This window comes from Genypterus blacodes, unplaced genomic scaffold (assembly GCF_046128005.1).
Source record: "Genypterus blacodes isolate CSIRO-AG114 ecotype Tasmania unplaced genomic scaffold, CSIRO-AGI_Gbla_v1 ptg000111l_1, whole genome shotgun sequence".
In the NCBI taxonomy this organism is placed as follows: Eukaryota; Metazoa; Chordata; class Actinopteri; order Ophidiiformes; family Ophidiidae; genus Genypterus; species Genypterus blacodes.
In genome coordinates, this window is record NW_027466915.1 from 3,674,888 (window position 1) to 3,696,688 (window position 21,801).

The following is a 21,801-nucleotide window of genomic DNA, read 5'->3' on the forward strand; positions in this document are numbered from 1 at the left end:
TTCTTAAAGCATCCCTCTGCATGATAAAGGCATCTTCAAGGGCCTGGAGCTAGACATAACAATGGTTGTTTATTTTGTTCGGGGAATCAGTTGGATGGATATTATGGGATTCCTCCTGTCAGGTGAAAGCAGGGTAAAGCATGATACAGATGGAAAAACAGGGATCCTGTGGTGGTCTTGCTGATTCCCAGGCGTTTAGGGGCTTGTCTAGCAAATTACACACTGCAGTAGAATTAGTTTTTTTCATTTAAGATAGATTGTAGCCCCGAAAGGTCTGAAATGTAATCTGTGAAGCAAATGCATTTTCTTGTCAATTCGGCAAGGAACAAATTCGAACAATTGTTTTGAGACAACCCTTTTGGAACAATGCTTCACAGATTTATGGATGAATACCTTTAATTAGATGTTTGACATGAAAAGCAGCAATAACTGAATTGAACTGAATAGAAAACCTCCAGAGCTCAACAAATGTATCATCCCAACAAAAGTTTTTTTTTTAAATGAAACCATTAAATTCAACCACACAGTTAATGTTAACGAACAAAAAACACAAAATAAACTACACAACCAATTCACCACAAAGGTTAAAGTTTCAAAGATGGATATTGGAGAGCACTTCAGTAATGTTAGAGCAACTTGACACACCAAAGCATTATGGATTGCGGCAGATGAATTGAATGGTTTCCCTCTATGGAAGCCTAATGACCTACCCTGAAGCTGACAACTGGGGTGGAGAGGGCTCAGATGGAAGGATCCCCTCCGCAGTCCTCCTCTGAGATGGCATCTGCCCAAAAATGTTGCTTTCCATGGGGGGTGATGGGGACTGGGAAGCTGGGTAGCTGGTTGCAGAGGTGGCAAAGGCCATGTGAGAGCGATAGCTGGGACTTGCCCTCCTCCTGCTACCCTGGCCTAGGGCAGGTGAGGAGGAGGGAGAAGATCTTCTTGAGAAGCTGGCTGCGGAAGGAGGGAGGAGGGTAATCTCAGACATTTCCGGAGGCCTCGGAGGCGGGATAATGCTAGGACGTGGCCTGGGACGAACTACAATCTCAGGGGATCCCTCATGAGAACTGAAGGGGCTTTGGGTAAGAGGTGAGAGTCGAGAGGGCTGGAGGACCACTTGATGCATGCCCGAATCCATCCTACGAGCCTGCCTCGGACTGAATCGAAGAGTGGTGTCAAACCACCGTGTGTCCAAGCTACTGAATGTGCTAGGGACAATTTGGGCCATTGGATCGGCGTAAGGCAAAACCGGCACACCCATACCATGGCTTGTGGGTCTTAGCTGCCTTAAATGTGCCTCTTGCATAGCGAAATGCTTGGCTGGGGAGGCATGAGACCTGGCTCTGCTTGGAGACTTGCTTCTAGGGACTGCCAGAGGCAGAACAGCTGGGTAGGTGGGCATCGGCAGGGAGGGCTGGAAAGCACTAAGGGGAAGAACATGTGGTGGAGGAGGGTAGGGGGAGTCATGGCGGAGATGCAAAGGATGATGTGGTGGGAAAATGAATTGTGGCCCCTCTAAACTTGCAAATGTGAAATCCAGTCCCTGCCAAATCTCCGGGGAACGAGAGGAAGTGGTCAGTGTCAGAGGGAGGGGGAGGCCAGAGACAGCATATTGTTGGATGTCACCCTCCCGCATTTCTTCAGGAATCACTGGGTGACCAAAAGGACCTTCAGCAAGGTATGGAGGGGAGGACATGACAGAACTGAGGGGGCTGGTTTCAGGCATATAAAAGGGGGGTGGGGGATCATGATCCCCAGGATGACCAAGATAGCCATAGAAAGCCCTGTGGTGGAGAGAGCCTCGGATTTGCCCTGTGGCCTTGAGCCGACTGCTCTCCATGATGGTCATACCTTCAAAGGGCCTCTGGAAGCGAGGGCTGTAGGCTGGAGGTTGCAGGTAGGAGTCCTGACTGGAGATGGGGGAAATCTGGTGAGGGCGAAGGGTGGCCATAACTGGTGGTAAAGGCCTGGGATCATCATTCTCTTCGTCTGACTGTCGGAATTCAGGATAGAGATCTGACTCCTCTACAAAGGGGAAGCCCTCAATTCGTCTTGGCTTAACAGACATTTCTATGTCGGTGGGATCAATGACAAAGCGCCCATCTGGGCCTCGGCTGATGAGTTCAATTGGTGTTGTTGCTTCAGCTTCATGCTTGGAGATGCTGTACTTCTTGCTTGTTATTGCTCTTTTGGTCTTTTTATATAAAGATAATTCCTCCTTCTTCGCTGGGCTCGGGGGTGGCTTCTTCCCATGTCGGTCAAGACCATCTTCGGATGATTCTGATGGTGTTGCCTTTGAACGCATGCTTTCTGGGCTCACCTTTCCTGAAGATGACCTACAGACAAGAACACAGCTGAAACACACCATCCAAAGTCCAATAACTTGTCAGCCCAGCATCAGTAAAACTCAAAACACACTCCACATTTTGTCGACAAGGGTAGAAAGACGAGGGGAGGGAGACATGGGTACAACTGACTTGAGGAGCATTGTTTTGATATGGGGACAGGGAAAATTATACAAATTAATGACTCCAACCTCAAGTGGGTGGAAGAAAATGTGAATTGATCATATGTTATGACTGACTGCAAAACTAAAGAGACATTGATCCAACCGACATTTAAAAAAAAAGTGGCAATATCCACAGAGATTGGAGTGAGAGTGATCTTGAAGACTCAAGATTTTGATGCAAGTAAGTTTTGAAGAAAGAGGAAATGCAAACCAGGATTTGTTTTGTCACAATCGCTTGGTAAATGGCCAGTCCTGAGTCGGCTCAAGAAGACTTCTACATACCCTGTTTTCCATGGGGTGTCATGGGCAACTGCCAGTGAAATATATGTATATACCGTTTACAAATCACTGCCATTGAGCAGCTTTCTGGGAAACACCATAATTGCTTTACTAATCTTCCAACACAAATCAGTGTGATATGAGCAATTAATGTAACACTGTGATATCAAGTGTGATTGCCCTTTGTCATTAACTTTGTCAGGAACTTGCTGAAGTCATAAACCTGCATGCTTGAAAGAATCAAAAAGGTGTACATGGTCCCACCCTAGGAGATTCAACAAATGTATCCGAAGAATCAGGGACCTGCCAATAAAGCAGTGTGTGCAGGTGTGCAGTGTTGATTCCCTTTATAATAAAAACAACCAAAAAAAAATCTACAATTTTCTGTGAAATAAGTTAAAACTGTCAAAAGCAATTTTCAAAAAAATCCATTTTAAAACAAAAGATGGCTTGGACAAAAAAAAACATTAAAAGTGATAATGTCTAACTGGATTGTGGTGATACTTTAACTAACTTTAATTAGTTTTACAGGTGTCTTCAATCTTATAATCAGTCATTCTGTCTATTTGAGCAAAACCTCCCCCATGTGTGTGAGACCCCTATCCTAACATTTTATAGGACCTTTAAAGAAACCCGATCTCTGCAAGCTCTTCCTGTAGACTTCTAAACTCGTAGTTTGTTTCGCTCTCATGGTCATCACCCTGTTGGAAGAGCCATGACTTGTGACTGAGACAGAGCCTTTTCTGTTTCTGAGCAGTTTCTGTTTTGGAGATTTGGCCCGAAGCATGTGGCCTGGACAGGAGGCTGAGGGGCTGGGACTGAACCAAAGTGCAAAGGGTTGTACAGTGTGCAAGGACAAGGAACAATGGTTGGCACACTCACTGAGAACTGGGTGGTTGGGGCCTGTACCTGCTTGCGTCTAGCCCCTCCCAGTAAGCCTCAATGCTTGGAATGGGGCTAAGTGATCTCCTGTGGAAGTGGGGAGATCAGACAATAAGAAGCAGCGAGACCTTTTGGTATAAGAAGGAGTCTGTGTGCATGTGGTATGTCGAATAAGCCACAGAAAATGAGAGAAATAGTAAGAATGTTAAGAGGGATGGGAAGCAAGAAGAAAGATCTTAAGAGTAAGAAGGTCCAGTGAAGAAATTATGAGGCTATTTTAGAGCAAGAAGAGAGAGAAAGGGGCTGCGGAGAAGAAAGAAACAAGTAAAAATGTGACCATTGCACTTTGAGACGGATCTCACTTAATTCAATGCCATGAGGAGCAGATTTCCAAATTTTAGTATATTTGACAATATTTGCAGCTCTGCAGGCATCCAACTCACAAGCATGTCCAATAACATGTATGACCCCCCTTGTGCTTACTAGTAACCTTTAAGTGTGGCTTGGATATGATAAAACAGCCAGACATCATTTGTACAACTTCTTTGCATGTATTCTAATTCTGAATATTATCTACACTTGGAATTTTCCAGCCAAAAATCTATATGTCCACCATGAAGGATTATTGGCAAAAGAAATGGCATTGGTGGCAAGGTGGGCAGTGTTTTAGGCTTGAAAAAACACATTTCAACTGTCTAATTGGCAAAAGAAAACTGAGGGAAAAAATCAACAACAGTATTTTTTTGCAACCAGTCATATTTTGGACTACTACAAAATACCTATTTTGAATGAAAAGCTTAAAGAAATCCACAATGATGAATACTATTTCATATTTATGCATACTATTTTTATTCTTCTTTGCCATTGGAGGCCTGGAAATGGTATGAAATCCAGGAATAATTCTAATGTAAAGGAGCCCACAGCATCAGAGAACTCAGCAATACTTCCTGGATAACAGAACAACTCCCAAGCCTAATCATCATTTGCATTAGATAATATATGATAGACTGTTGGGTTTTCCATTTGACTTCTCAAAAGCGAATTCACTCAATACGGTTCTCCAGAAACCCTTGCTTGAGTGTGAGTCAGTCAGTTAACATAAATAGCATGTCAATCTCTCTGCTTCATGGTTGTAACTCTGAATTTCACATAGTCCATCATACAGCTGGCAAAATAGACATTTATGACAGTCGGCTATGACACCACGCCAGCAGCTTATTCTGTAGATATACTGTACAGAATACTTCTCATTTAGCGGCTAAATGTGCAAGTCACAAGAAACCCGTTGGTGTGTGCCTTGCTGTAATTTGTTTAATTTATACATTTAAAATCTAAAAAAAGATCTAAACATGTATCTATCAAAGTTTCAATATGTGTTCAAAAACCTGAATTGTTACAATCACACTAATTTAACGTCATTCATGTGTGCAGGTATTCACCTCGACCTCATTAAAAAAGACACGGATGCAATTGCTGAACAACTTTCAATGGACCGAAGAGTCACAGAAAGCATACAGTGCATTTATGTTTAATGACCCTAACAAACCTCAGCACAATTTTTTCACTGCCTACAGTACAGAAAAACACTGTAGCTCATGATCTTACCATCAGTTGGCAAACAACCAACCAAGTCAGTTTAAATTTGTCTTCAAACTCAGTCTGGCAAATTTGTAATTTTATCAGAATTTTTGCATTTTGCTGACACTTCATAGAACAGATTAAAATACGTTATTCAGCCAAACAATGGATGCTTCTGTTAGCTTGAGGACCTGTTTGCTGCTGGAGCTAGTTGCTTGACATCTGCCGTGTATTCTGTACTTGTTTTAAATGTGACTGCCTACTGCTGTCCTTGGCAGAACAAAGGGATCCAGAAAAACCTTTCACTTTTTTTTCACTTTCTGGCACACTGCCTGCGTGCTTTACTGCATTGCTATGCAACCGCTTTTGACTGTAGTAACAGACAACGCTCACTAAAATACACTGGAGATCATCAATTGTTTTCAGCATGGCAAACATCAGTCTGAGTTTCATATTAGCATAATTCATGGCTCCACTACTGGCTGGAACCAAAGATCTGGGCAATATCACTGTGTGTGTGTGTGTGTGTGTGTGTGTGTGTGTGTGTGTGTGTGTGTGTGTGTGTGTGTGTGTGTGGATATATATCTTGGCATCAAGAAAGAATGTTTGTATTGGTTTTCTGAAACAAATTCAGCTTGGATGATACAAAGGTTTTTACCACTGACTAGCAGAGATGAGGCTGAAGTGTTGATTATGGATGTATATATCAGATTATGTGATATTGCTGTGCGGTTAGGGAAAGCGTTAGGGTCCTACTCTTAGAAGAAGTACCAGTGAAATTGTGTTGGCATGTGTGTCACATGTGTCCAGTAGGGAGTTACTTACGGAGTTCCCAAGCTTTTTCTGCAGTGGGTTATGGAAAGTGGGGGGTCTGCAAGATGGGAGAAGAACAGAATTGCCATTGTAACTAGAACAATTCAAAAGTTTCCATAGATGAGCAAAGTCTGAATTCCACTGACAAAGTGTTTCAGAGTCTCGATGGCAAAGGCCCAGCCATGGGCAGGAGAAGGCTCCTGCCCATGACTGCCATCCAGATAGGGATGACTGCCCAAGAGGACTCTAGGCTGTGATCTGGAGGTCAGAAATGTAGTTTGGGGCAGTCATCCCTATCTGGTTATCAGTGAAATGTTGCAGAGACAAGGTGTGGAGTGGCTTTGTGTCCTTGTTTCATTTTAAAAAGAAGTAAGCATTGTTTTCTCTATTTCAGTAGTGGATAAAAGGACCTTAGTTTAAAATTTTCTATAACTGGAAGTACATGTTAGGTGACCAATATACCACAACAACACAAGTCTTGGCTTTGTCATGTCATCTTGTGTGACTGTATGAAGGCAAAGGTGGAAGACAAGTGGTGCCAGTAATGACAGTAAATTAGCATTAGACATTAGCTAGGGAGAGTTTTTTCTCTCACCTCTCTTTCTCTTAAGCTTGCGTCTGCGCTGCTTGTTGACGAAGCAAGCAGCCATTGTACTAAAGAGGACAGCCGCTGCCAGGAAACAGATGGTGGCCACAATGCCAGCCACCACTGGCCGCGCCAGTCCACCTTCTTCCACCATCTCTGGAGGAGGGAAGAAGTCTGGGAGAGGAAGGGATAGAAGGGAAAGGAAATGTTGAAGTAGTCAGATTAAGTTTTTTCCCCCATTGTTGATGGATATAAGACTTCAGCTGCTCAACAATGTAAGGTCTTGCGCTTCATAATGCGCAACACATTTTCTATAGGAGAGGCCTGGGCTGTAGGCAGGACAGACTAGAACCCGTACTCTTTCACTTGTTACACTCTGGTCCTAAGAACACGTCAGTTATTTCCAAAAATACCAACGGTTGACTCGTCACACAACTTTACACATTTCCACTGTGCATCAGTCCATTTTGGATGCGTACGAAGCAACATTTCTGGAGTTGTTAATACATGAATACCTCTTGGTAATTTGTCGATGCAGTGACGAAGCCTGGTAGTTGGCTTGACTTTTTTCTTCTTTAAAATCTCAGGTGTGATTTTTGCAGTAATTTGGTTCATTGTCATGTTGGAAAATTCCTCTCTTGCCATACTTTTTGAGACTGTGAGTCATCCCAAACTGAATGGAAGCACGCTGCTGTAGAGCTGAAGTACTACCTCCTCAATTGGAACTTCACTGTGGTGACCGGTCATGCTCCCCTTTTCAGTGGATGGCAAAGACTAAGGACATCAAACACATCACCAGGTGGTTCCTGTCACCATGGATCAGAGAATAATCAGCCAGGTCTCCTACAACCACTTTGCCCATGCATATGGCCACGCAGTGGATAAAAGCCAACGAGTCATGGCTGTTGGGCAATTATCACCACCAGCAGTTTCCCATCTGAGCTTGTCAGCTCAACATAAAAGCATAGCCACCTGCCAAGAGGAGTAAGAAAGGAAATGCATGCTATACTCAAGAGATCTCTCCTTTGTTATCTGTGCTGCAGACAGTGAAGTCTGTCCAAGCAAAGTCACTTTGTGTGCTAATGAAGACCGGTTGTCGCCAACACGATTGCTTCAAAGTACTGCACCATTCACTGCACTGAAAACCCCTGTAAAATCTACACCATGGATCAGAGAGCCCTTTACCACCTAAATAGAAGTGCATGGACGCTGCTGACTTTTGGTAACACTTGTCTTTATCCTGTTACAGTAAAACTGCTCATGATTCTGGCTTGTTCTTATTTTGAAAGGGCATACTAAGGAAACAGACAAGGAAGACAATTCAAGCATTTAGTACACATGCAAAGAACAAAACTGCGCCTATCAGTGTTTGTGGTAAATTTTCAACTGTTATGAGAAAAAGGCAGACCTCTCTACCATATTTGCAATATATCCCCAGTATTTACAGTCTGTGTAATTTCTTATGTTCTGTTTTATTCTCAGTTTCATCCTTTCAAAGTCAGTGAACCTGGTGATAGAAAAAAGGCATCTATGATTGTCAATCGACTGTTGAGTGTGTAGAAAGAGTATATTTATATCTCTGCATTTCATTGCTTGTACTTGGCAATGACAATAAAGTTGAATCTAATCTAATCTAATGTTGTATCCCCATTTTTGGGAGAATGCAATTTGAGCAAAATTTAGTTAATTAGTAATTATTTACCTCCCAATACATCATCTAAAACTTTGTCTAGCTTTAGCGGGCACTATAACACACACACACACACACACACACACTCTCCAAGTATAGTGCTCTAAGATTTAAGATAAGATAAGATAACGATTAAAATGTGGCATGTTAGCATCTTATCCGAAATAAGAAATAAGACTGACTTCTGTATGTTGTCTCAGTATAGAGAAGAAGGTTGTGTCATGTTCTGAGCAAGCCAATCTATGTATATGTACAGAGAAGGAAGGGACCTCAACCAGCACATTGCACAGTTTTGATTCAGGCCAATGGGAGGCAGCAGAGTGCTTCAGAGTGAGAAATATCTCCTCCTCAATAAATGTTACCAACAGCTGCTCTTACAAAATGATGAACATTCACTGACCTCTGCTGGGAGGCAACATAGCATTTTAAATGGTTTAGTTTCAGATTCATAAAACACATTTGGCGATCCAACAAAAAAGAAAACATTTGCTTGGCACAAACAAGCCCGATGAAAACCATGAGAAAGGCTGGGAAATGATGGCGTACTTCACAGGATGCTACAAAAGAGTGTACCGAGGAATGTAAAGCGAGCTAAAATGTAATAGTGCTGAATGAGCAAAATGGAAAGTTGAAGTTGCTGTGTGTGCAATACATTTACAGCCCATCCTCAACTAGAAATGTGAAGATGGCCTCCGGTTACAGATGCAGCTTACTGCCAGAGGCTGTCAGTTGGAATCCCAGAAGTATCAAAAACAAACCCCTTAATATGTAACATGAAGGTGCTTTTGGACGATGAAGATTTTTGTGCTTTTGGGCAATGAATATGATGATGACGGTGATAATACTGTACCATACCTGTGCTAGACACTCCTACTATGTTACTTGGCTCGCTGATCATGTCATCCATGACGGCCATAACACGGAACTCATACCACGCCTCCTAGGGTCAAAAGAATAGAAAGATCAATGATTAGAGGGTTGACACATACACAGTTCATATACATACATAAATATATCTTTTCTGTCCGTGAACAGTTAGCATGCCTCAATCAGCTTGTGGAAAGCTGTATTATCAGAGGATTCAGTTTGCAATCCTCGGGATGGCAGAGCAGTCGCCTAAGGATTGGAAGCTTCCTGGTTCAATTCCTGGCTCCTCCTATAGAGCCTGTTAACACCATGATGAGCAAGACTGAACCCCTAGCCCCTAACTGCTCCTGATGTGCAGTTTGGCACTTTGCATGGTATGTCCCTGCCATCAGTGTATGAATGGGTGAATGTGAGGTCAATGTAAAGCGCTCTGGAGAAGAAAAGAGCACAAATAGACTAAACAAGAGTACAGTCCATTTGTATCTCTTACATTCATTAGTGCATCTCAGTCATTGATGTTTGGCATTTGGCTTAAGTATTATAGGACATCCAATGTAATACAATTGTATTTTGAAAAATAGTCAGCAGCAGAGTGTGTATCCGTGTGAGTGATTACTATTGGGAAAATATATGTGGTAAACACAACTACCCTTATAAAGTTTGGTGAAGGGATTCTTTCCACCATCTTCTTTCCACGTTTGCAAGAGGGATATGTCTTATGATTATGCCAATGATAAAAAGCATAATTTTGTCATGTAGTAATTACAACATTAAGTTACTGCTATAGAGCGGCAACAAGCTTTGATACTACTAAAAGGAACAACAGTATACAACATTCCTCTGAAAGGATGCAGCTGGTATAATAACACACCCTCTGTGTGTATCAAAATAATAGACTTGATAGACAAAATGCCACATAATGGAAATGTCAGCTCAACCTCATCCATTATTTCCTTTGTCAGCCCAAATTGAATATTGTTGCTTTTACTTTTGTAGCATTTGCCCTTGGTTTCATTTTGTACATTTTTTAGCAAAGTGAAAACGCTCACTCCATTCATTAGACCAGTGTTTTTCAACCGGTGAGCCGCAGCAGTGTGCTGTGAGCGCAAAGAACCGGCTAGAAGAGCTGGCTCTTTTAGGTGAACGATGAGAGCCGGCTCCCGACCGAGAGCTGTTTTCAGCTGGTTTTGGGTCGAGAATCAGCCATGTGGACAAATGTTACTAATAATGTAAAACATTAGTAGCTCTCCGACACTTTTATTTTGTCAAAGTAGCTCTCAGAGGCAAAAAAGGTTGCAGACCACTGCTTTAAATACACAATAACATGAATCCAACATATTGAAGTGAACGTATGAATAGAGGCAGAAGATGTTATCTTTCATTTATTACCAATGCGTGTCATTTGATCTACTGTGCTGTCAAACGAATCTATGAAGCCCTCAAAGCTGCAGCGCCACTTGGAGACAACCGACAGCCACTTAAAAGACAAACCCGTTAAATACTTCCAAACTAGTCTCAAATAACCTCCAAGGTCAACAGACATTGATGAGAAAATCTATGTTTATACAAGGCACTAGGCCCAGTTTGATATAAAATGTTTTTTTTTACAATATATATAGTAGGGGGTCCCTGCTCCATCTCTCCATCAGTTTGGGGGTCCTTGGCCTGAAAAACGGGGAAGACCCCTGAAGTCAAAGGTAAATGGACTGTACTTATTTAGCACTTCTATCTAAAGCACATTCACCCATTGAACACTGATGGTACCCACTTTGGTTTGCACTAAATAACCCCTGAATATGGAGATAACCCTTCCATGTTACACATTAAAGCAACGGATAGATGTAAGAATATTCTTATTTCTGCTTTGTAGATGGTGGGTTATATTATTCAAAGGCCCAACTCTGCTCTTTGTTCCAATTTAAGTATTTTAAGAACATTTTTATGGTTAATCACAATACAAATTAATCGACTCATTTTCAGCTGCCCCTTGCTTAGTTTTCATTCGTACAAAATGATCTTAAATTAAGGCAATGTTAGTGAGTATAGAAGGCTAAATTCAAGAGCATAGAATATTTTTTGATAGTGTAGCTTATTAAATGATTGAGGTTAGAAGGACATGGCATAAAGAAGTTAATAGTGACATTGGGTAATGGCTGGACCTCTAGTGGGAACACAATGCCTCATCTTGCATCCATGATTTATGTCTGTATCTTGAGTGGTGAATAGTCTATTCTACATATTAAATGTGCATTTGCTCTCCACAGCCTCACTGGTAGCTATTTAGCCTGGAACAACTCATTTACCTGTCTTAACCAGACTTAACCAACTCTGCCCTGTGTGTTACCTGAAGAAGGTCTCTGGCAAGCAGCTCCGTCTCCCCAGCAGGAATGCTGTCGTCCAAGACCTCCCATCGCTCCCCCAGGCGAAACTCCATGACATAATGCTGGATAGGTGCTGTGTGATTGGCAGGTGGGATCCAGGTGAGCAGGACTCCCTGTTGCGTGCGATTGGCTGTGAGGCACCGTGGTGGGGTAAGCAGCACCAATGGTTCAGGGGTACTTATAGGAAATACTGGAGGAAAGCAAAGACGGAGAGACAGGTTGGTAATAGTTCAGTCTACTACCTACTACCACATGATTCCAGTTAATTGAATCTTATACTACTAAAATTGCAGAGCGCTTGTGTGTTCGTTTGTTGTTTATATGGAGTTGCAACAAGCATTCCTCCAATCGCCTCCAAACTTGGCAGAAACATTGTTGAGGGGTCCAGTATGTGCATAGGGAAAAAAAATATAAAATAAATGTTACTTGGCAAAAGTTAAAAAAATCTAACTCAATCTTATTTGTGTTTTGTTTATTTCTTTAGATTATTTCAATTAGTAGAGAATTAATCTGATCAATATTACTGAGAATGCACAATGAAAAAAAGGACTTTAATGTAATTTAATGTAAAGGTTAACTATTCAAATCATTCCTGAAGGCGTCACGGGTTACTAGTATATCTGTCTTGCAAATTAATTGTAATTAATAATCAGCAAGAACACAATACAACAGTGACTTACCATGGACAGTCTGTAGATTGTGCTACTATTATTATCTACACATATAACATAAAATGTCCTTTTGAAGAGACGTTTTCCTAGATGCAAAGAAATTATTTCCTGGTTCTTTGAGACTTAACATTGGTAGATCTGAGAGGCCTGTGAAACATCAGGCTGACTCGTGCTTTGGAAAGCAGAGGTGCAGTTGGTGTACAGGCTGTGAAACATCACGCGACACGCACACACCCCACCACCACCCACCACTCAGGGTGTTGGATTTTTCAGTGCTGAGGTAAGAAACGTTAATTTCATACTTCTGACTTCATTTACAGACTGACTCCTGTTAAATGATTGCTCTACTATAGTACTTGTCCTTGTTCAAGCTGCAATGCTGCCCTGGCTGTAGTGAGTGTACTCACCTAGTGTGTTCACAGTGACAACCTCGCTGAAGGGGCCTGTGCCAAGCTTGTTTTGGGCCAGGACACTGAACTGGTATACTGTCTCTGGCTCCAAGCTGGGGATCACCAACCATTCTTGGCCTCCAGGCACAGGTATGGAAAGCCAGTCATGCGGACCTAAATGCTCCCTTTTTAGCCTGTAGAGCAGTCCAGTTGAGAGACGAGTGGACAGACAGGATTGCAAAATGAACTACAGAGGTGGTAAAGAAGGGAATGGCTTGACTTGTTTGTGTGAGTTTTCCGTAAAGTCTTAACTATGTATGTTGCCAGGACAGATGATACAGGATACACAGTATGTCTTACCTTTACATCAAATTCAGCAGCATTATCACACACATGTGCACTTACATACTTACTCACTTACATATTTGCTCCAAATTTCTTCATTATAAAATGTTCTACAATCAAATTGTGGCAATGTACTTCATTCACAACATGTTTTTCACGTGATGGTAATAAGCCCATGCTGCGTTCAGCTTTGCAGTTTGCCCATGCCACACACTCAGCGTTAACTGGCTGCACCGCAACACTTAAAGCATAAAACTGTACATAAGCATGTAAGAGCTGCAATTCCAGGGAATACACCTGTCTTGTAACGTTTACATTATTACTCTCAGGAATATAGTAGAGGGAATGAGTAGCATCATATGTCTTTCTCATATGGTCATGATTTCACTATCGACTGGACTGTAGGTCTCTGAAAGGGTCCAGTTAAGCTACTTGAGAATTATTTATCTCACTGTGATGACAAATCTGCCAATGCTGGATATGTTACATTAGTAAGTGCAACATTGATGAAACACAAAGATAAATTAGGCAAGAGTTTTGTTTTGCTAAACAACAAAATGTATCCTATCTAAAAACTTCCAAATAAATGTGTCCTCTGTCCCTTTCAGGACCAGCTGTTTGTGACTCTACTGACAGCAGATGTGGCTATCAATGTTACATGTTCAGAATCTACATACTGCTTCTTGCCTTAGTTAGTGGAGCAGTTCTTGCATCTTTAACTTGTAGAGTTTCTGTGACTATATAGCATCATACTCAACCAGCTTAATTTATACAGTGCATGGAATTTGATGGGCTCCTATTTTGATAGCTTGACAGTATGCTACTCATTTGGTGTGTTAGTGAGTATATTAAGGTTGTTTTGACACTGTCTTTTGGAACACGTGTCACAAAAACCTTAAAACCTTTTGAATAAATTCTTCTTTTTGAAATTATAGTGACAAATGTCTTCTGCAGCTTCAAAGTTACCTTATTAGTTCACATACACCCATCAACCAAGTTGCAGATATCTCCCTTGCAGATCTGGGTTGAAACAGTAATTTTTGCCCTGTTAGAAATTTGACATCTATACAATTTAACCTGTGTTGTGTGGTCATCAAGTATTGGTCTTCAACTTGTAAATAACTAACTAACTTTCAGAAACACTGAAAATGTCAAATATTTCAACCCAGGTCTTTCCCCCATTTAGGCAGCAGCAACGAAGCAGCGGCAGCAGGACAGAGAACTTTGGGTCATGTTCAGTATAGTTGCACATGTTTTTGGTTGGTCCCTCAAAAATTCCAAGATTAGAGATAAAAACTCACTCAGATCTGATCTCCACGTATTTCCATCTCTAGGTTTCACAACTGTTCTGAACACAACCCTAGAAAAGACATATTTAGAAATAACAGAAGAAGTACAGTAAGAAGAAAAAGCAGGAAGCAAAGCATGCTGGGATGACTCACACATGGCCGTACCAGACTGAGAATGTCTGTTGGAAGCCTCCATCATAGCCTGTGTCCCAGGACACATTTGCCCAGGTGGCAGATGCTATCACATGGACGCTGGTGGGGGCATGGGGGCTTGTGCCTGCAGAGAGAGAAAACAGCAAAGGGGCTGTTACAAAGGAATATAAAGGTATTTTTAGTTAAAAAACATGAAGAAAGCATTAAAATCAATAATATTTCACCCCCTTTAATTGCAAGACCCTCTGAAGATATGAATAAAGTAAGGCCTTTTGTCAGAGAAAAGAGAGAGAGTCAAAGAAAGTTTATGAATGCACATTTAAGTGTTATTGAGAACATAAAGTTGAGTTTACTTATTATTGAGACAGAAAACACATTGTCTCCACAAATCTCGTTGAGCATCCGTCACCGTTTATAACCTCCAGTAAACGTTTCTGGTAACTGTTCACAAGCTTCTCACACCTCTCTATTGGAATGTTAGGCCATTCCTTGTGTGCAAAAGCTTCCAGCTCACTCTGGATTGTAGTGTAACATTAAGGGTGAGGAAACAGCGTCAACAAGACTTTTGTTTGTGTTCCTATACTCGTGAACATGAAACTCACATGGAACAAAACACTTTTAAATGTATGTACTAAAACTCTGAATATATGGAATGAAACTTGGAATATATAGGATGTAAAGGTGATAAATATGGAATAAAAGTCTGACTTTGTGGAATGAAATGTTATGTCAATCATTCTGCATATGCATAAACTAGAATAAGTATACTTTACAGGAGAATGTATTAGACATATCAAATAGATTTATATAAATGAGAAATCCTAACAGCCAAAGAATGAAACACTGGCACAACACAGTGTCAAAGTGCATTGTTGTTTGGCTTGCACTGGCAAAATTATGGAACCCTTATTTCTGTAATTTACTCAATAAAATATCATGACTCACAGTGGCAAATGCAATTGAAAAGTCTAAACAAACAGTACAGGCAATCACTTAGGTAAAGCAAAGCCATGCTAGTGGAATGATTTTCACAAAAAACCATGGTGGAGCTCAAAGAGAACAGGATTAGAATTAAGATGAGAAAGAATGGCGTTTTAGTTAGTAAACATTTTCCACACATTCAGCCTGAGACAATATTTGGTGCATTAGAAAAGAAGGAGGTATTTAACAGTTAATAAGGTTCTGTGGGGATGAAACAATCTTAATCAACCCACAATTATAACATAAACTAAAGATAATAATATACAGTATAATAATAATCACCCATTCAATGTGCATCATTATTGCACTACACACACAGCTTATCTTATTTGAGCTTAGCCCAATTTTCAATATTTAAGATAAGATAAAAGAATAAAGAATAAAAGATAAAAGTTTATTATCCCGAGGGAAATTAATTTCTCTCCCTGGGTTTAATGACTCAGCAATTTGCAAGTCTATACAGTCAGAGTTAGTCATACACAACTTAGAACGAACAGCCTCAAAAATATCAATCAGGTCTTAATCAATACCTATCAGACAGAATTAACAAAGCATTATTTATTTTGTGTGTGGCTATCTGTCATCTTTCACTAGCGACTGAAGTGTTGAACATACTGCATATAGGCAAAATAATGTCTCATCTCTCACGGTATGTTTTTCCTCACAGCATATTGAGAGCACATGGCATTGGGTTTCGTATGTTTGTACATGTATTTATGCATGTAAAAGTTGAGTACCTATAACTTGGACATGCGTGCTGGCAGTGATGCTCGTGGCAACATTGGTGGCGACACACTCCCACTCCCCGTGGTCCTCCTTTGTGAGTGACTTGAACTGTAAGCTGCCTCGGGGCAGAACATTGTGCTTGCTTTTACTGGGCTTCCCTACCTTCAGTCCGCCCGAAAGTGGAAAGATGGAGTGACATTGTGTGAGAGAGAGAGAGAGCGAACAAGAGAGAGAGAGAGAACAAGAGAGAGAGAGAGAGAGAGAGAGAGAGAGAGAGAGAGAGAGAGAGCACAAAATGTAATGTTAGCAATAACATTTATTTATAGTTAATAAACTAACTTAAGTATGAAATTATACACAGATATTCTCAAGAGAGAATTAAAGATGTCTCATAATCAAACTATTGATTGGTCTAATATATTCCTGTGATTGCATATTTTATAGGCCTTATTAAAATGTGATTGAAAATGGCAGTACAGTATCTAAGGTAATCCAAAACCGAGTACACATTTTTGCCACATATTTCAGGAATTCCTCAGTCGACAACAACAACTGAAAACACAGAATGTAGAAAAGGTAGAAATGATGTGCATGTAGAAACAAAATTGGCAGAAAATGTGGTTATTCAAAACTAAATAATGATTACCTATGTAACATTGATACAGAGATTAGCCTGCAAACTGACAAGGCAGGGAGAGTGTGGTGTGTGTAGTGCGTCCTACCTTCCTCCATGTGATGTTGGGAAACGGGTCTCCTTCTGCCTCACAAGGGATGACCAGCTCTCTCCCAGACTCCTGCCTGTACTCCCCTCCAGGAACCACTGAGAATTTGGGAGGGTCCTACCAAAGATGAAGTGGAAATGTGATGAGCTGGATGCAAACCACTGATCCGCTCAGTTCAGATTATCTGAAACCCACAATGATCACGCCTTGTATTGTTTGTAAAATGTACCTTTAGCACCAGGGGAGCGGGAGTGGACCATCCCATGGAACCCAGGGCATTGTAAGGCATGCAGGTGTAGGTGCCCAGAGAGTCCTCCGTCACCTCCGCCACACGGATGCTCCCGTCATCCATTTGGCTCCAACCTGGGTACTGTGGGTAAAGGATATTACTGTCCAGTTAACCTGTTAGATATCATTGTCCATTCAAAAATAGTAATGATTTCAGTTCATTTGTAAGTGCAAATGGTTTCATCTGCACCAAACTCAAACAAAAAGCTGCAACATTGCACTGGCTCACCTTATCTATCCGAAGAGGGAGGCCATCTTTCTTCCACTTGACCAGTGTTACAGGGGGATTGGCATCGACAGGACAGCGGATGAAGCCAGGCAGACCAATGGCCACATAGATAGCGGGTGGCATGTTTACCACACGGGCAGGGTCTAGGCAGAGACATGGACACTGAATACCCCAATGGCAAAACATCTGCTTATATGTGAAATCTGGTGCCTTGCGATTGAAATGACAGGAAAAAGGCAAAATAAAGCTAGGAAAATCACAGGAAATGAGAAGCAGGCTGATCATTAAAAAAGTGTGAAGTTGGGTGTGAGTGTGTTTGTTCATGAAGTGTATTCCACTAAGCACTGAACTTTCATGCATATCTTATTCATTGAATCATCTGATTCATTTATATTACATAATACAGCAGGGAGTATACACTATATATAATTTCTATGGTGTTCCTAATAAAGGGCACATATACAGCTAGTATACAGCTAGTGAGGAAGTGTTTGGCCAGAATCTCCAAATCAAAACAGAGCAGAACTTTGGGCTGGGGTCTGACAGAAATAATACAAGTCTACCAAATATACAGATAAAGTAGTGTTTAAGTATTATCCTACTAAAACCTGATCTCATACCTACTGTAGCTGTAGGTGTTTTTGAAACTACAGTCACATTTAGATTCAGTTTCTTGTACTTCTGTAGTATTCCACACGATAAACAATACAATACAGGAGATGAATGCAGTTAGAACATGTTCAGTTATCTTAATCTGCATTCATATGCATGGCTGAATAAAACAAAACATGCACAACAACATAGCACCACCAGGAAAGAAAGAAAAAAATAATACTCTTAGTCTTTCACCTACAGACTAAAGCTTGGTTTAGATTCTAATCTGATTACAGTAATATATAAAGATTTCCGATAATATGAAGAAACAGTGTTAGTACTCCAGTTTACTCAATCATGTTCAAAATTGTTGGTTTAAAACCAGCCAAAGTATTCTCCACATGTATTTCCTGACCTTGTGTACTTCCTCTTTTAAAATGATTAATCGAGTCATGTATGTCATGTATGTGAACAACAGAAACCTATTAATTCCTTCCATATAGAGGGCTTACTCAACATTTTGCTATAATTACAAGTAGACTGTGCAAGGCTCTCAGGAAACACAAGGTTTCATTTCATTAGTATAATCCAATAGAAGTAATCCCAGATACAGAGTCTGTGTCAGTTATACAATTTAATACAACTTCAAAGATCCTCCCATTTATAGAATGATGGACGGAATCCAATTAAAAATCCAAGGATGTAAACATATGGGAAAATCTACTGTTACTGTATATCCTATTAATTAAACTGTAGTATGCAAACACAATGGAAAACTGTTGTGGTTGACATAAACTATGACAAATTATATCGTGCTCCATCTGCCTCACCCTCTGTCAGTAATCAAATCAGCTCAGAGGAGTTTGACTGATGTTAATGGATATTGTTTTATATTGTCTCTTTTTGTCAAATCGCTGGGAACCCTTACATGCAAGATATGCACACAAGAAGAAGAAGCAAATTTGGTGGAAAAGATGCTAAAATGTAAATTCTAAATGATGAAGAAGGTGAGTACAGTTTGGTTTCTAAATGAGGTCAAACGAAAGAGAGCCTCAAAGTAGGCAGTGGGTGATAAGAGGAGGAGAATAGAACAGAGATAGAAGAAGGGCGAATGAGGCTGAGAGAGAGGGGGAGAGAGAGAGAGAGAGAGAGAGAGAGAGAGAGAGAGAGAGAGGTGGATGACGTAAGGTAGAGAGGAGCAAACGTAGCAGAGAGGAGGCAGAGGGAAGAATATCAGACGATGTGTTCAGGAGCACAATTAAACTGCTAAAAGGCATTTGTCTCCCTTTACAAAGCAGAGGAGAGGAAAAGAAGAGCTGTAGGTGAGGTAGAGCAAAAGAGAGAGAGTGAGCGCCGCACTGAGTGAATGAGTGTGTGACAGAGAGAGAGAGGGATTGAAAGAGAGAGAGATCGATCGACCGCACAATTGCCAGCACAACTTTGTACTACACAAGTGCTGTCCTAGGAAGTCCTAACCACCACAAAGACCCCAGAGGACCACCAGCACCAGAGATGAGAATATCAGCCAAGTTTCTAAATATAGCTCTCAGACTGCATTATTGCTCACAACCTGCTGGTTCCCACTGCAAGATGTTCAAGGGACGTTATTCAACTGGCATACCCTTCAGGGATAAAAGGAGCCACACAGAGGGAGGGAGTAAGGGAGACAGGGAGACGGAGAGAGAGAGAGAGAGAGAGAGAGAGAGAGAGAGAGAGAGAGAGTGAGAGAGAGAGAGAGAGACAGAGAGAGACAGAGAGAGAGAGAGAGAGATTTTGAACAAAATCTGCCAATACTGAAAAAGAGAAAAATCAATCAGAGAAGAGGGAGAGAAAAGGGCATATAGAGAGGAGAGGGAAATTATTTAAAGAGATGGAAATAAGGGCAGAAAGAACAGACATACAGAGGGGGGAGAGAAAAAGAGAAAGAGAGAGAGCCCTCTGCAGTCTGACAGGGAAAAGTGCATACTCTTATAGCAATGATGTAATCGCCCCTCTTTCTCTTCTCCCTCCCTCACTCACGAGACGTGTTGCCTGCCTCTGTCATGCACACAGACATACACACACGCGATGCAATCTAAAGCACAGGCAGCGAAAAAGGAAGGAGAGTCAGGGAAAGCAAAAAGACTGTAGCCTTGACTACTGCCAGTGGTTGGTAGGCAAGGTTGAGATTTCTCTCTCTGTCTCTCTCTCTTTCTATTCTTTCCAATACGCCCCAGTTGCTTTTCAAAAGTGCTACTATAACACTAGCTGTAGGTGGAGCCGGGAGTGACTGATGAGCTGAGTGAGTGAGTTTTATTGGGGGAGGGAACAGGAAGGTGATGATAAAAACAGAGACAAAGATTTTTCAGTTGCTATGCATACATATACATAAATAAGCACGAATGGGAAATGGAGAGAGAAAGGGGAGAGAGAGACAGACAGAAAGACGGAGAGCGAGAAGTATAGAGAGAAAGGGGAGAGAGTGAGACACAGAGAGAGAGAGAAATGGAGAGAGAATAATAGAACATAATAGAAACATATGAGAATTGGAAAATGGATCTCAAAGAGCCAATGGGTTAGTTTGAGGTAGTATTAGTAGTACAGAGGATCTACTGAATGTATTTTCCATGTATTTTTCCGAAAACACAGGTCTATAGATGACTGATAGGCAGGGAGATCCGTTTGGAAATTAACCTGACGGTTCACGATTTGTATGTCTCTCATCCCTAATAGGAAGTAGCTAGAAAATGGGAAAGTAATCAAGTGAGAGGGAACAGACTGATACACATTCAGAAGGGCAGCATCAGATATTGGACCCTGTGAAAATTTCGTCCCCACCACTTAAATATGGTTTGATTGGTCACAGGCACATGCCAGAAACAGTTTTGACCTTGACAAAAACAGGCAGACAAAGGAAACATGGAGATATTGTTTTATGTGCACCTTACTTCAAATTCTTGCCATTAAATGATTTAGACTGTGGGAATACATGAAAATGTGTGCAGGAGGAAGTAACGATGCATCTGTGCCTTTCTTCACATTTCTGGTGCACATGTGTGGTATGTAACCATGTAAACCTAAATATAATATGTTCGCGTCTTTGAACAATAATCCAGCTTTTTGAATGTAATGTGGCAGGCTCTGTCACATGAGATCAAATCAAAAAAAAAGTGTAAGGAAATATCTACAAAGCTACATGAAAAGTAGATGGAGTTTATGGATTTTTTATAAACACTGCAAGGTATAAAGTAATGTCTGCTGCTGTCACCCTGAGTCGGAAGAAGGCCAAATATGCTGTCTGTCCTGAGACACAGGAACCAACGAAGCCGGGATGAAAATTAGTGCAACAATCCAAAAAACATTTCATTCCCAGTATAGATTAACAGATTGAAAAGATGGGCTGGCTGAGCCTTAGGAGACAAATATTTGTCAACTGATTTGCTCATCAAGGCTAAGCAGAGAGGGAGTACTGGGTTTCTTTTGACCACTGGGACACTTACATTGCACTGTTAGGTAGGCAGATGCATTTGGAGGCCGACCTAGGCTGTTGCTTGGAGCGCAAGTGTATTTCCCAGCATCCTCAGGCTTTACTTGGGCAATGATGAGGGATCCATCGATGAGAATACTGACTCTGCGCTTTAGGTCACTGTCAAAAAAAGAGAGAGGAGCAATGTTGATATTGGAATTCAATAGGGTCAAATGGAATCTGTTATCTTTAACATGAATCTAGCTTCGGAGAGTCGAGTCTGCCCCAGGGAGTCTGTGTCATAGCTTGACATGAATTACTTACGAATATTCATTTCTACCCACACGAAACACAGGAATTGAAATTCAGGATTAAGTTAACAGG

At 41.2% G+C, this 21,801-nt stretch overlaps 1 protein-coding gene across 1 annotated transcript in view; it reads right to left on the reverse strand.

Moving 5' to 3' along the window:
- igsf9bb (immunoglobulin superfamily, member 9Bb) overlaps nt 1–21,801 on the reverse strand; it is a 72,232-nt gene that overhangs the window by 5,258 nt on the left and 45,173 nt on the right. Inside the window, exons 7-19 of the mRNA XM_076161372.1 lie at nt 21,452–21,597; nt 17,379–17,521; nt 17,091–17,231; nt 16,862–16,978; nt 16,151–16,301; nt 14,433–14,556; nt 12,664–12,839; nt 11,549–11,775; nt 9,193–9,277; nt 6,657–6,821; nt 6,074–6,119; nt 3,671–3,757; nt 711–2,336 (exon numbers count right to left, since the gene is read on the reverse strand). Of these exons, the coding sequence (XP_076017487.1) occupies nt 711–2,336; nt 3,671–3,757; nt 6,074–6,119; nt 6,657–6,821; nt 9,193–9,277; nt 11,549–11,775; nt 12,664–12,839; nt 14,433–14,556; nt 16,151–16,301; nt 16,862–16,978; nt 17,091–17,231; nt 17,379–17,521; nt 21,452–21,597 (3,234 nt within the window). The remainder of the gene's footprint in view (nt 1–710; nt 2,337–3,670; nt 3,758–6,073; nt 6,120–6,656; nt 6,822–9,192; nt 9,278–11,548; nt 11,776–12,663; nt 12,840–14,432; nt 14,557–16,150; nt 16,302–16,861; nt 16,979–17,090; nt 17,232–17,378; nt 17,522–21,451; nt 21,598–21,801) is intronic.